The sequence below is a fragment of the Microtus pennsylvanicus genome, chromosome X (assembly GCF_037038515.1).
Source record: "Microtus pennsylvanicus isolate mMicPen1 chromosome X, mMicPen1.hap1, whole genome shotgun sequence".
Classification (NCBI taxonomy): Eukaryota; Metazoa; Chordata; class Mammalia; order Rodentia; family Cricetidae; genus Microtus; species Microtus pennsylvanicus.
The window spans coordinates 116,359,609-116,374,084 of NC_134601.1; the positions used below are offsets into that span (position 1 = coordinate 116,359,609).

General features: G+C 40.1%; 1 protein-coding gene across 1 annotated transcript in view; it reads right to left on the reverse strand.

Annotated features, from left to right (window-relative positions):
- Positions 1–14,476, reverse strand: part of Ppef1 (protein phosphatase with EF-hand domain 1) — a 108,299-nt gene that overhangs the window by 19,750 nt on the left and 74,073 nt on the right. Inside the window, exons 9-11 of the mRNA XM_075957185.1 lie at positions 5,735–5,901; positions 3,464–3,500; positions 2,314–2,463 (exon numbers count right to left, since the gene is read on the reverse strand). Of these exons, the coding sequence (XP_075813300.1) occupies positions 2,314–2,463; positions 3,464–3,500; positions 5,735–5,901 (354 nt within the window). The remainder of the gene's footprint in view (positions 1–2,313; positions 2,464–3,463; positions 3,501–5,734; positions 5,902–14,476) is intronic.

Sequence of the window (14,476 nt, forward strand, 5' to 3'; positions counted from 1 at the left end):
TTGTAAACCTGTTTCTTTGCAAAGGAAAGCTGGGCAATGGTAGCACATGCCTTTAATCACAGCACTTGGGAGGCAAAGGCAGGCAGATCTCTTGAGAGTTTGAGGTCAGCCTGGTCTACAAAGTGAATTCCAGGACAATTCAGGCTACACAGAAAAAAAAACCCTGTCTTGGAAAACCAAAAAAGAAAAAAAAAGAAAGAAAAAAGAAAATGGTTTAAAAATACAACATGATAAGCCCACTTGATTGCCTTATATAATCTGAGATTGGAATTTTGTTCTTGTCTCTTCTAAGCATTATACTTTCATTCAAAGCAATTAAAAAGTTTTACACTTATTTGTGTGTGTGTGTGTGTGTGTGTGTGTGTGTGCCACACTCCACAGCACATAATGGAGGTCAGAAGACAACTTTACCAAGTAAATTCCAGGGACTGAGCTCAGGTTGTTAGGCTTGGGGACAAACATCTTCACCTGCAGAGCCGTTTCCATTTCACTGGCCCACAGATGCTTTTTATAATCCTTTAATTAAACTTTAAATAATACTTCTGTTACACTGGTGGCTGTAGTTTAGTGATGGACATCTCTGTGGCAGATACTTCGCTTTTCCAATAACCCCTGGTACGAAATTCTGTTTTTATTTTTCAAGACTAAAACTAAGTCTTATTCTATAATGTCCTCATAAAATTGGTTTAGAAACTCAATCTCAGCTACTAATCACTAGTTCATAGCCTACATTTTCTTCCCCAAGTAAATGGTCTTAGGTCTTAGGCAGAACAGAATATTCCGGGAAGACCTTCCAGGATTACGTCCACATAATTTATTTCTGATAAGCTCGTTAGGCATGGCCTCATGGCCACTTTAGAACACGGAGCTCTGTAGTTTTCAAAGCTCTTTAGGATCAGGCTGCTTTCCCCACACCACCATAGGCACCGTTTTCTCCTGGGAGTCCTCCAAACCATCTTTCTCTATACTCCTGCTTGGGAATTTGAACACTACGAAACCAGAGCCTTTGTCTTATAGAATCTTACTTTGACATCTTGAGGCCTTGCTTGTGGTGAAGACTGCCCTCCTCGGGGCATCACCATAGACCAGGGAAAGAAGTTCTAAGAAAATTCCTATCCATTTTTACTTTGCCCTGCTTTGGTCTTCCATTTCTAAAGAAGTATTCAACAAATAAGACATACTTAGGTACTGGGGTTTTGGCAGGGATTAGAGAAGCATAAGAATATAGTAAGAAAATAGCATTACCTTTCCCTACTTAAATTTGGCAACTTACGAAAGCTATGCATAAAAGTCTTGAGAGTGCATAAAGAGGAGCTATCTAGCCTAGAGGTTAAAGTGGAAAGTTAATGAGAAGATGGCAATATTATCATTCACATGTGTATAAAAGTATGGAGGCTCCCACACCTCAAGGTGCAACTGCGATCACATTTCTGTCTCTATCAGTCTCAGACCCCACCTTCCCAGAATGACTGGCTAGTTACTATTGGTCTGTAAAGACAGTGGCTCAAGTTTCCCAGTTGGACCATATATCACCCTCTGTTCTATAGCTGCTGCTGGTCTTCATGCCCACCTGGCCCCTTGTTTACTTCTAGGCTTGGGGCTTCAGCTTGCCTTTGGTAAAGGAGTAAAATAGCTCTCGTGTGTAAGGTACAGCCCAGCAACCCTTTAGTAGGTGTGGAATCCATAGCTACCATAAAGCCAGTTCCCTGAGAGGGTCTGTGCAAGCTCCTGTCCTGACTGGGTTGTACTGAGTGATTATTTAGAGTTAAAATAATCTGCTCAGTTGAAATAAAGGGACAGGATAGTAATTTAGAAATAAATTCTATGAGTCTCCTTATATGAGTTACCTAGAGCTCATACAAGAAATATTGGTCATCGGGGCTAGAAGGAGAGGGAAGGAGCTGTCGCTGTTTTATGGGTTTCAGTCAAGGAAGCTCTGTTAATGGATGGTGGTCACAGCGGTGACAGTAAGATACTAGGAAGTGCCAAGGAAGTTTATACTTACTCACAAGACAACAGTGCTGAATTACAGTGTAAGTGAATTCATGTAAACTCTACTTCTGAAACCTCACCTTTAGAAGCTATCTGATGTGCTAATGCATCCCGGCTTTCCGTTTCCAACAGGATTCGCTGTTGGAAATGCATGGCACACAGAAAAACCACCTAGTGGTCAGGCATGCCGTCATAGCTTTTTTTCCAGACTTTTACTAATTGTCTCATCTACACCACCAAAGCCCAAAACTCCTTAAAATGACAGATAAAAAGAAGCATATTCCATTATAAATGTCGGATCCGTGCAATAGTACTTCTTACTTTATTTCTTGGTATGTGGCGGAGTGTATTCAAGTCTGTGGACTCTGATATCCCACCATGTATGACCAGGATTTCATCGTCAATAATTGTGCCAATTGGGAGCCAGGTATAGACTTCTTCCAGGACTTGCAAGATTTTTCTTCCATGTAGCTGTAATAAGAGCCTGAGTCAGTTTTTAGTTTCCTGATACGTCCAGTTAAGTGAATAGTCTCAATATGTAGACAAAAACCAAGTTTTCCATACCAACCAAAGGAAACAGTCAGGGAGCTATGGACCAGATAGCGAGTATTTAGCATGGGACGTTTCCATCCTGTATTGTTGATACTTTGACATTTTTGGGTCTTCCTCGGGGAGGAGACTGCCCCTGTCAGAGCTAATCCCTAGAGATCCTACATGACGGTTCTCAAGTACAAACCAGCCATTTCAGAATCCACACTAAGGAATTCTTTTCCTGGACTCAGGGCTCCTTCTCTGGTGCGCTAACCAATCAACCCAGAGCAAGATAGTAGACAACTAACGATGACGACCGTCATGCCCCACAGCTGGCTGCCATTGTGCGAACTACTCAGCTTTCAACACTGAGGGGCTTTGCCCTCTCTCGCCCATGAAACCTAACAAATGTTCTTGTCTGTATTTTCTTCTGGCTCCATCTGCCTCTCTCTCTCTCTCTCTCTCTCTCTCTCTCTCTCTCTCTCTCTCTCTCTCTCTGTGTGTGTGTGTGTCTTTCTCTGTCTCTCTGTCTTTCTCTGTCTCTGTCTCTCTTTCTCTGTCTCTCTGTCTCTCTCTGTCTCTCTCTGTCTCTGACTCTGGTAGTTCCCTGTGTGGTATCCCTAATGTGGGATGCTATGCCTCCTGCATGTATAAAACCCTTCCACTATATTGGTAATTTCTCTGTCTGCCTGCCTGAATTAAATATCAAGGATGGGTACCTTTAAAGCAATGCCATATATTCATAGCTATGCTGAAACTGATCCAACAGTCATAATGAAAAAGAAAAACTAAGATTCTACCACGGTGAGGGGTTCCTGCTGTGCTTATTATTTTATTGGAACAGATTCTAACTAATTAGCCCATCACCTTTCTTAAAGCAACAATCTGGTTTTCTTTAGCTCCTTTTTTTTTTTCACAGAAAAACAAGTATGAGTCTTACCTTGTACTTATGTAAAATTTCTTTTGTGAATCCATACCTGAAAAACATATTTTAAACTATTAATTATTGCTAAAAGGAGAGCCATTGATGTCTCACTATTACCAAATAGTAGGAACTCAAGAAACTATAGACTTCAGTGGTACTTAGCAGAGTCTCTCTGGAGCATTGTGAGAAAGAACAAAAGCAATCAATAGCACAACTTCTATTCTCAAGAAGCTTAGATTATAACTGGGGAAAGAAAATAGATACTTGTGGAACAATGCAAGACAACTTAACACATGCGTACCATAGCTACGTAAAGGCTACAGGGATTTTGAGAGGCATGCAATGACATTTAGAGAAAGCTGGATGGAGAAGAGCTTTCATTTAAAAAACATTGCTACGACATGGATCATGGGAATGAATGGTATTAAGGGTTTTAATAGAAAGTATCAGGAATTTTAATGCCTGGTTAAGAAAAGCTAAGGGAGAGTTTTCAATTCTTTTTTTCTTGCTTTAGGATAGTATTGCATACCCTTTTCAGGTAGCCCTTCCTCTTTAACACTGGGATTAAAGACATGCAACACCACACCCAGATAATAATGTGTACTCTCCAGAGCCAACAGGTAAAGGAGGAACAGAGCACACTCCCCACTCATTTCCCTACAAACCACATCATGTCGGGTTTCTCCAGTATAACACCGCGTTTTTCAAAAGGAATTCCCTCCCCGTACTCACCAAAGACATCACATTGTTAGACCAATATACATCCTGCCATCTGTGGTGCTTTCAATTGATATCTAGTATTAATAAATACATAGAGTGACACTCCAGGTTATAATTCGTTTCTATCTCTGGACCTACACTCAACAATACATCAAATAAATCTACCTCAGACTAAATCCATTCCCATTTAGAATGATGCTGTTATGCCCTTAAACTCAATCTTGCTCATCTTTCATTATTTCCTCAGTTAAGGCCTCCCTATCAAGTTCTTGGGTGCTTAACTGCTATTGCCTAAAGTCTAGGTCTATTTTGGCCATCGCCATTGCTATCATGCTAGTCTACATAGGATGCTACCATTTCTTCAACTGAACTCCATGGAGCCATTCTTGGCCCTCCTCCAAATTACCCTTCTTTTTAAAACAGGTGCAGTATTCTTCAATGATATTCTCTTATCCTTAGATACATGCTCATATACCTTCACAACACTCAACCATCTTTTACATCTCCAATCCTACCAGGCCCAATCATATTTGGGTCTCTATTGCTGTGCTAAAACACCATGATCAAAGGTAACTTGGAGAGGAAAGGGTTTATTTGCTTACATGTCCCAGTCACAATACATCATGAAGGGAACTCAAGGCAGAAACCCTGACATGGAAGATCCCTGTTGAGTGACTTGCTCCCCATGTTTGCTCGGCCTTCCTTCTTAGAGCACCCAGGAACAGGCTTCCTATAACACCTCTGGATTCTTGTTCTTTAGAGATTCTGTATTTGCAAACTGCACCTCGAGAATTAGAGCTGAAACTCTGCTTGAGTCAGGTGTTGAAACTACCCAGAAGACAAAGGGGATTTGCTGAGCTTTGATCCCAGCACCCAAAAGCCTAGGACCCAAAGTGGGAGACATTTCCTAGCCTCCGTTGTTTTAGAACAAATTGATTTCTGTTTGCCATAAAAAGGAAAGAAAAAGAAAGAAGGAAACATTTATTACCTACTGTGCCTTTCAGACAGAATTCACAAGCCATTTAAGCAGTCTTTATCCCTCAAATCTCCAGTGAGTCAGATAGTCCAAATGCTATGTTACAGCTGTTCTCAAAAATGTTTATGAGCAGCTATGCCAGAAGCAATTACCAGGACACCAAAAGAAAAAAATCACGTAGCAATGTAAAACACTGTGCTAGCTTCTGAGACAGAATTTGAAGCAAGCCAAAAGAAGCAAGAGAAACTTCCATCTAAGTCTGCTCATACAACCTACCAGACCTACAAACCTGACCTGGCATGCCCACCCAGCGTGCAGTCTGGACTATGAAGGGGAAGTAAGACAGAAAAAAAAGGACATAGTAAAGAGGAAGCAAAGACATGACTGGAAGAAGAGGTAGGAGAGCTTCAAAGCAGCTGACACTTAGCTGAAAGATGGGGGTTGGTGAACGAGAGTGAGAACTTGGAGACTCTCCTTGCGATTCATCTTCTCTCTCCTATACAGCTAACTTTACACATATCATCGGGGAAACTAAAGAGAGCAGCAGTTCCAGAGGGAGAATAAAAGATGAAGTCTAAAGTCAGTGTTACCTCAGGTTCATCATGAAGTCTTCATGGTTCCCCCTATTCAGGTGCAGGTCAGTGGGGTAGACGAGAAAACTAACGAGCAGGATCATGAGGATCTCCATGGAATTGTTCCCTCGATCTACAAAGTCGCCATTGAAAACATACGGATTGTTCTCTGAAGGCAGGCCATTCTGGGAAGGAGGGGGGAGAAAACAAGGAGTTAAAAGGATGTTCTTTTAAAAGTAGGGCTATGTGTTTGTTCCTGCAGAAACAGAAAAGAGGCCCAGTCATTTCTTTCACTGGGAAGAATCTGCTCACTGGCTAGAGCTTCATCCAGGGCACATATCAACAAGGGACCTGGAACCAAAGAGAAGGCTTGCAACAGGAAGGTTTCAGGGAGGGTGGGGGTTGTTTATTCGACCCATCCCATGAGTTTTCTCTGAAAGGAGCTAGGATTTGTCCAGTACAAAGGAGATGCCCTCGTGAGGGAAGGGAACCTGTGAGAAGAGTATACCGTATGAAAAAAATTCAATGAAAAGGAAAACACATACTGTAACTACCAAGAAAGTCTTATCCTGCCCTTTTTTCTCTGAAAAGAGAGAAACTTTTACCCAGAGAAAAACACTAAGTTAACAAACAGTATGAGCACTTTCATTCAAAGGGCCCTATATTTAACTTCCCTGGGTTGTAATTATCTCAATTTGCAGAGTGGAGATGACAATATATCACTTGCCAAATCACCTGTGAGAACTCAGGCAAGCCGGGCAGTGGTGGTGTACACCTTTGATCAGGAGGCAGAAACAAGCAGATTTCTGTGAGTTTGAGGTCAACCTGGTCTACAATGGGTGTTCCAGGACAGTCAGAACTGTTACACAGTCTCAAAAAAAAAAAAAAACCACAAAACCAAAACCAAACCAAAACAAAACAAAACAAAAGAACTTAGGCAACGGGACTGTTTTGTTAGCTATGACTGGGACAGGACTGAATAATAGTGGGCAGATATAACCATACCTGGTGCCGCTACTCAGTATGTGTTCTGATTGATTGATTTATGACCAGGCCATATCAGATATCAGCCCCTTTGAGTATCACTCCTGAATATGAGGTACTATTTTTATTTATTTCTTTATTGTTAAGATTGTACTTATAAAAACAGTATTGGTATGAAAAGAAACTGAGAGCGAGCAGGACAAGCACTAATTTTAAAATAGCTACCAGCTTGTTCAGCTCCTCACTGCAACTCTCAAACAAAACATACATAAGACGACATGGTTACATTTTCACAGTGCCATACTTGATAAGGAAATAGCCAAGTGCATTCCTACTGCACAGCAAGATACAGTCAAATGTTTTGAAATGTATTACAAAGAGGAGAGTCATATCAAATATACACTTTTCTCAGAAATGTTATCTTTGGGAAAGAATACACATATTATAATTATTTTAATGTTTCAAACTATTTTCAAATTCTTCTTTTGTTAGATTTCAAACTAGGTAAGAAAATCTTATTACTTTATTTTAACGCTCTACCATTTATGGGCATTTTAAATCATACATCGCATTATAATAAGTAATTGAAAACAATACAGGTTATAATACATGACTTAGGGGATTCCAAGAATTATCTTCACAGTATAATGTGTTCTGGAGATAAGTGGGGGAGGGACGCAGTGGCATATTGTAATAAGATGATTAATATCACAGTCCAGTTTCCTGTATAACACAGTTATCTTTGAGAAAGCCATTTAACCTTTCCTTCATCTGAAAAATGGAAATGAAACCCTCTTTAATTACCATGCAATAATATTTAGGAACTAAGCATTACATGTACAAATAATTCCATGCAAATCACAAACACAAATAGAGTCATTAATTAGGATCTCCATGCTATTTCTAAGAGTGCATTATTTAATATTTTTCTTTTTAAACTTTTTTATTTATTCTTTGTGTCTTGTCTTTCATATCATGCATGCCTCCTGGTTCCCCCATCTCCTTCCCCACCCCTGCCCTGCAGAATGAAACAAAATAAAGTTTAAGAGAAAAAAAGAAATAAAAGGAGGAAAAGAAAATCTTGTCATAGAAGCTGCAGTGTGACACAGTGAGCCATGCAGTAAACCCCTTTATTCATACATTTTTACATGGAAGCATTCATCACAAAAGAGCACTGGTCTGGTTCAAGACCCTTGGTCTCTACTACACCGTCAACATTGGGCCCTCACTGGGACTCTTCCTGGACATCCATTGCTTGTCTGTGGCATGGAGGTCCTGCAGCCCTAGGTCCACAGGACTGACCCCCTCAGTCTCATACTCCAGCAGATTACAAATGGAGTGGATGTTGGGGTTGCTCAACACATTACCTTGGTTCTGGGCCTGGGCAGTTACAGGGTTGGTCAGCCCGCCAGCTCTACCCTGTCTTCCCCACCAGGGTGGGCTCTCCAGCATTGCTCTGGCTACTTCACCCCCTGCAGTGATGAGCAAGGGGTGTGGCCAGTTCTCCAGCTTTCACATCCTCAGGGTTGGTTCTCTCACACCTACACCTTCAGGGCCAGCTCTACTGTGTGGTCCAGGTGAGGCATCTGGGCCACTCTCCCAGGTGCTGCAGCTGATGAGGGACAGGGACAGTTCTGCTCTTATGACCTCAGGGTCAGCTCTTCACCTGCCTCAGGAGTTGATGGGAGGGGGTGGGGGCATCTCTCCACAGTTCATGCCACCACATGACAGATACGTAATGGAAGTAATGGGGATTCTCCCATGCTCACAACTTTAGAGCTGGCTTGCCCATACCTTTGCCAACAGGGTTGGCTTTATTGCGCTGCCCAGGCAAAATGTAGGGTCCACTTTCCCGAGTGTGCTGGTAAGAGGGGTGGGGAGGGAATCAGCTCTCCTGCTCTTAGGACCTCAGGGCCAGCTTTCCCACCTGCCTCAGGTGTTGATGGGTGGTGGCGGGGGTGGGGGGTAGGGGTGGGTTGGGAGGGTGATGAGGGAGTGAGGGGATGGAGAACATTTTCTTAATGGGGCTCAGATAGGGAAAACTGTTACAAAAATATAAGCTATACTCATCAAAACTTACAGAAAGAGAGAAGGATTCAGTACCTCTGATATTTGTCCTTTCCCCAGCCTTCAGCAGGTTAGAATAAGAGCTGTGAGGATTGACAGACTCTGCTGAGATGTACATTCTCTGGAAGAGGTTAGGGGGAACAGCAGCAGAGAGTGCTGGAGCAAGGACATGGAAGGACTAAGCCTGAAGGGAAAGAAGGAACCCATGACAAAGGATGACTGTCTCACAGGAAGAGGACAGTCCTGCATGGGCTTTAGGGAATGTTGGATCTTCCTAGGAAAAGAGTGGGAACTGCTTTCAAGTAACAAAAGTCAAAACAAAGAGCAACTTTATTTCAGAAGAAAATTGTAAGACACGTATGAAGCATAAAAGGTCTCAAAATTCATGGGAAAGGCTGTAGAGATGGCTCAACAGTTAAGAACAAGTACTGCCTAATACAGGGACCAACACAACACTGGACAACATACAGAGTGAGACCTTGAAATATGCTGTGCTAAATAGGATGACTTCATCAAAGCCCTTCCCTTAGGGCTCAGGAAGTTTGCAGAAGAGGAAGCAAAAATATTCTAAGAGTCAGAGAGGATGAAGGACACCAAGAGAAACAAGGCCTTCTAGATATAACAGGACTAATGTACATATGAATTCACAGAGACTGTGGCAGCATGAACAGGTACAAGACAGCATGCTAGCAACGGGATGGGGAAGAGGTCATGAGCTCCCATCCCTAACCAAGAAGCTGTCCCCAGTTGGCAACCTCTTACAAAGGAAAAACCAGTTTTCTTGAATAAAGTCTCATGGGGTATAGAAACCACACTTAAATATAAGCCCCAGGCTCAGCAGTAGATGGCCAACACAAAGTAAACTCAATGGTGATTTTGTAGATATCTTTTTTGTCTCATAATGCTTTTGCGGGGGGACAACTTTTATGTTACCTTATTATCTTTTTTCCCCTTTGCATAGTATGGTTTCCAATGTTGTGCATATGTGTGTGGGTGTATATACATATATATACTGGCATGTGTGTTGTGCATGTGCTTCTCATGCTTTTTCTTTTTTTCATATTCTAGTCCTTTTTCTTTTTGCCTGTTTGTTTTCTAAGGAGAGAGAGAAAGAAGGCATAGAGTTGGATGGATGAGGAGGTGGGAGTATCAGGCAAATGAAGGAGGGGAAACTATGATCAGAATATAGTACATGAAAAAATATATCTTCAATAAAAATTAAAGTAAGAAATACTGTTCTAGCAGAGGATTCAAATTCTTGTCCCAGCACTACATCCAGTGGCTCACTTGCAGCTCCAGTTGCAAGGAGATATGATTGATGTCTCTGGCCTCCAAGGGCACCTGATTTCAACTACATAAACACACACACACACACACACACACACACACACACACAAAATATAAGTAAATCTTAAAATTTGTGGGATTAAAATAAGATATTTAAGTTTTAAAAATTAATAGATTATAAATAACTAAAGAAGAAATGAAAAATATTATTGACTTGAGAGAGCAAATAGATTTTTAAAAAGCAAAAAATGGTGAAATTCATAAAGAATAAATAGAAGCCATGCATGGTGATGTATGCCTAGAATCTCAGCATTTGGGTGTGAGAAAGAGGCAAGGGTAACAGGAATTAAGGTCATCCTTGACTACATACTGAGATCAAGGCCTGCCTAAGAAACATAAGGCCCCTCAAAAGAATAAAAAGAAACAAAAAGAGCAAAGGAATGAAGAAAAATAAGAATAAAGGAAAAAAAGGGAGGTAGGGAGGGAGAAAGAGCTCAAAACCCAAGAAACTAATATACTAATAATAGGCATTCCATATTGGAAGAGAACAGATGGAGAATAAGTAATTAAAATAATACTAAAAGAACTTTTCAATGGCTAGAAGCTAGAGTGATGGCTCAGTGGTTGAGAAAGATTGTCGCTTTTGCAGGGGATCCAGCACCCACATTGAGCATCTCAAACCACCTGAAACTCCAGAGGAAGAGAATCCAATGCCTCCTTCTGGCCTTTATATGTATCCATATTCATGAGCATGCACAGATGTGTGCAGACACACGGACAAATTAAAAATAATTTTTTAAAAGAAAATTACAGTTTGATTTTTTTTTTTTATTTTCGAGACAGGGTTTCTCCGTAGCTTTTGGTTCCTGTCCTGGAACTAGCTCTTGTAGACGAGGTTGGCCTCGAACTCACAGAGATCTGCCTGCCTCTGCCTCCCGAGTGCTGGGATTAAAGGCGTGCGCCACCACCGCCTGGCTTGATGTTTGAAAGAGCTCATTACTCTTAGATATAATGAGGGAGAAACTCTATTACTTGTTAAAGGCCTTAGAAGATGCCAACAAAAAAGAATAAATAACAAAGAGGAAAGAATAAGCCTGGTATTATACTGACCATGTGACATAGAGAAAGGCAGAAGATGTTAGAATAAAATCTACAAATTAAAGAGAAAAAGGGACAATGAGTCAACAAAGACATCATTAACATCTAAGGATAGCAGAAAAATATTTACAGATATGTAAGGGCTCAAAGGTTCTTCAGGGTAGAAAAAAACACGTAGTAGTTTAGTACCACAAAAGCAATGAGCATGTATACATGTATACCAAGCATAGTTTTAGGTATAAGGAACAACCAAGTTGATAATACAAAGCCATTGTATTCAATGAGCTTGCACTCAGAGAGATAGCCCTCATAGGTTTCACACTCAACAAAATACTCTAACCAAGTTACAACAATAACAATTAAAATGTCTTCAAGTCAGGGAAAGACTAAGAGGAAAGAATACTGTTGTGGAATAATCTTTTTTTACACTGTGAAGATGTATCTTTGATGAAGTGCCTTGTGATTGGTTTAATAAAGATCTGAATGGCCAATAGTTAGATAGGAAAAGAGGCTAGGCAGACACAGAGGTCTCAGAAAAAGACAAAAAGGCAGAGCCACCAGCCAAATGTAGAGGAAGAAGGATATGTAGGAGAAGAGGTAAAAGCCACGGGCCACGTGGAAGCATATAGATTAATAGAAATGGGTTAACTTAAGTTATATGAGCTAGTTAGAAACAAGACTAAACAAAGATCGAACTTTCATAATTAATAGGAAGTCTCCATGTGGTTATTTGGGAGCTGGTAGGCAGGACTGAGAAAGATTCATTACACATGGTACCCAACATCTGGCCACATATATTCACAAAAGGCCTAAGAAAAGTAAAAAAAAAGAAGTTTGGAAGACAGAGCCAAATGAGGCTTCCTGGTGACCAAGTTCTCTTTTGGGTAGGCTTGACATACAGAGCTGCAGCCACCAACCACTGCCTGCATGTTGGAACCAGTCACCAGTACCATGTGCTAAGCTGAGCTGTGTGGCAGCTGGCATGACAGTTCAGGATTTGTCTCAGGCAGTCAGAGTACATTGCAGGTGCTCAGTAAAGATAGAGCCAGCTGGGGAAAAAACCCTCTAAACAGTTTACAGTGTGTTTCAAAAAATGTGTGTAGGCTTAAAATGTGGGTATAGACAGTCATAGAAAAACATAGATTGTTTATAAATAATAAGATAAAGTACTTAAAGACAGAATAAAATAATATAAAAAAGGCAAACCACATAAACTTGGAAAGTACACAGTCAGAATCTTATATGGTATCTTGTTGACTTTGGGTTTTTTGATTCCTGATGAATAACAGCTGAGGAGAGACATGGGATTGTAAGAGGGAGTGCCGAATTAAACCAGCCTAGATACTATAGAAATGCCTTAACTTTAAAATGGAAGTCAGAAAATATATTGCTTTGGGGAGAGGTTATGCTTTTGTTTCCACAGAAAATGAAAGGCTGTGGATTCCTTCAAAGTTGATAGAGATCAGGTTTGATCAGGAAAGGCTCCCTGAAAATCCTGGCTACAGACATAAAGAAATAAACCTAGAGAAACTACAAGACAGGTTACATATAATTTACCTGCTCAGACATAAAACAAAAAAAAATCATCTTTGGCTAACTTGTGGACAATATATATATAAAGTCCATACTTGTGTTAACACAGATATGTATGTTACCTTTGAAAGTTTGTGTGTTAGAGCAATGGGTGGCCCAGGTGATAGTGCCTCTGTTGCAATTTCCTCGGGGTTCTGCATCCACAACAGCTTCAAAGCTGCTGGCTGAGACTGTCCAGCCTCACAGACAATTCCGGCAAGGGCTACAGATAAGCCTTGCGCTTTCCCATTGCACAAAGAACAGACAGCAAATGTTATGGCTAGTTTTCCCAGGACTTGACCATTATCTCAATTTTCTCAGGTACCCTAAAGATGTGATTACCCACAGAGAACAGGAAGCCATCTAGAGAATACAACACCCATATTCCCCATAGGTATGGTGGGATATTTTTGGTTGGTAGGTGGACTATGGATATTTGTCATCATTTGGGGGGGTAGGTTACACATTGTTACTGGTCATGGTCAGGGGAGAAAGCTAAACAAAGGAGATTAGATTCAGGGATCTCTTTCTGAAGGGAAAGGGGGGATATAATATAGAAATAATGAGATAAAAGGGTGGATTGTTGAGTCTCCTTTTGAACAACCACTAGTCTCAAATATTTTAATATTGGTATAGATTTTTGTAAATTGATACAAATTTAAGGTTATTTTTGTTATACTATAAATGTTTCTATTTTTGTTTAAGGTATTGTACCTACACAGCTCATTTAAAAATGTAAAGTTTTAGTCCCTAAAAGCTATTTAAGATAATAAAGAAAGACAGGTTATTAGTTAGTTGTCTGTAACAATCAAGCTTATAGTCATATTAGGTGTGTTTTCAAGGTCAAACACAGACATATTCTAAATATATAGATGGTCTTCAAACACTTTCAAGGCATAAATAATTTGGCATTTAAACTGTTTTAATAACAAGTCTTTTCATGAGAGTAAGAGACATCTGCTCCTGGCAGCACCAATTTACTTCAGAAAAGAATGATGGACATTGAAGAACCTCCATATGGAGTTTGCTTTTATTAAGGCAAAGTTAGCCATTTGTGCAAGAAACTTCCCTTGCCTTGACTGCTGACAGTATGCTGTACAAAGTGGACATGCAGGACACAAAGAAAAGTGACTACTGAACTTTGACAAGACATGGTAGGACAGTCCCTCAAACTACTGCTTCACAGAAAGATCTGTCAAGTCTTCTAGGCCTGTAGGTCAAAGATAGATGCTCCAATGTTACAGAGGAACCTTGGGTGACTGCCCAGGCAGCCAGCAGTTTCTGTCATTTCTCATAGTTTTGAAAGTTGTTTTCTCTGCTTACTCAAGTGATATTTTATCCTTCTTAGGTCTCTGGTGGGAATTGAAGATTAAGTAGTTATAGTTTTACATTTTTTCTTGTTACCTAATTCAGAAAAAAACTTACATAAGAGATGTAAAGTTTATTATAAGATTGAGAGACATAAAAGCTTAGTTTATCTAAGAAAATGTTTTGAGGTCTAAAAAGATAGTTTTAAAATGGTAATGCAAGTTATGATAGAAAATGTTTTAGGAATAAAACTTTAGATTCATTGAGATAAGATAAATAATATAGTATTTTCTCTGAATTTGCCAAATACAAATGTACTGGATATTGTAATATAATTCTTACCTGATAATTGTTCTTACTGTATATAGTTTTACTATGTTAAATACCTTTCTTTTTTACTTAAACAAAAGGGGGAAATATTGTGGAAAAATCTTTTTATACATT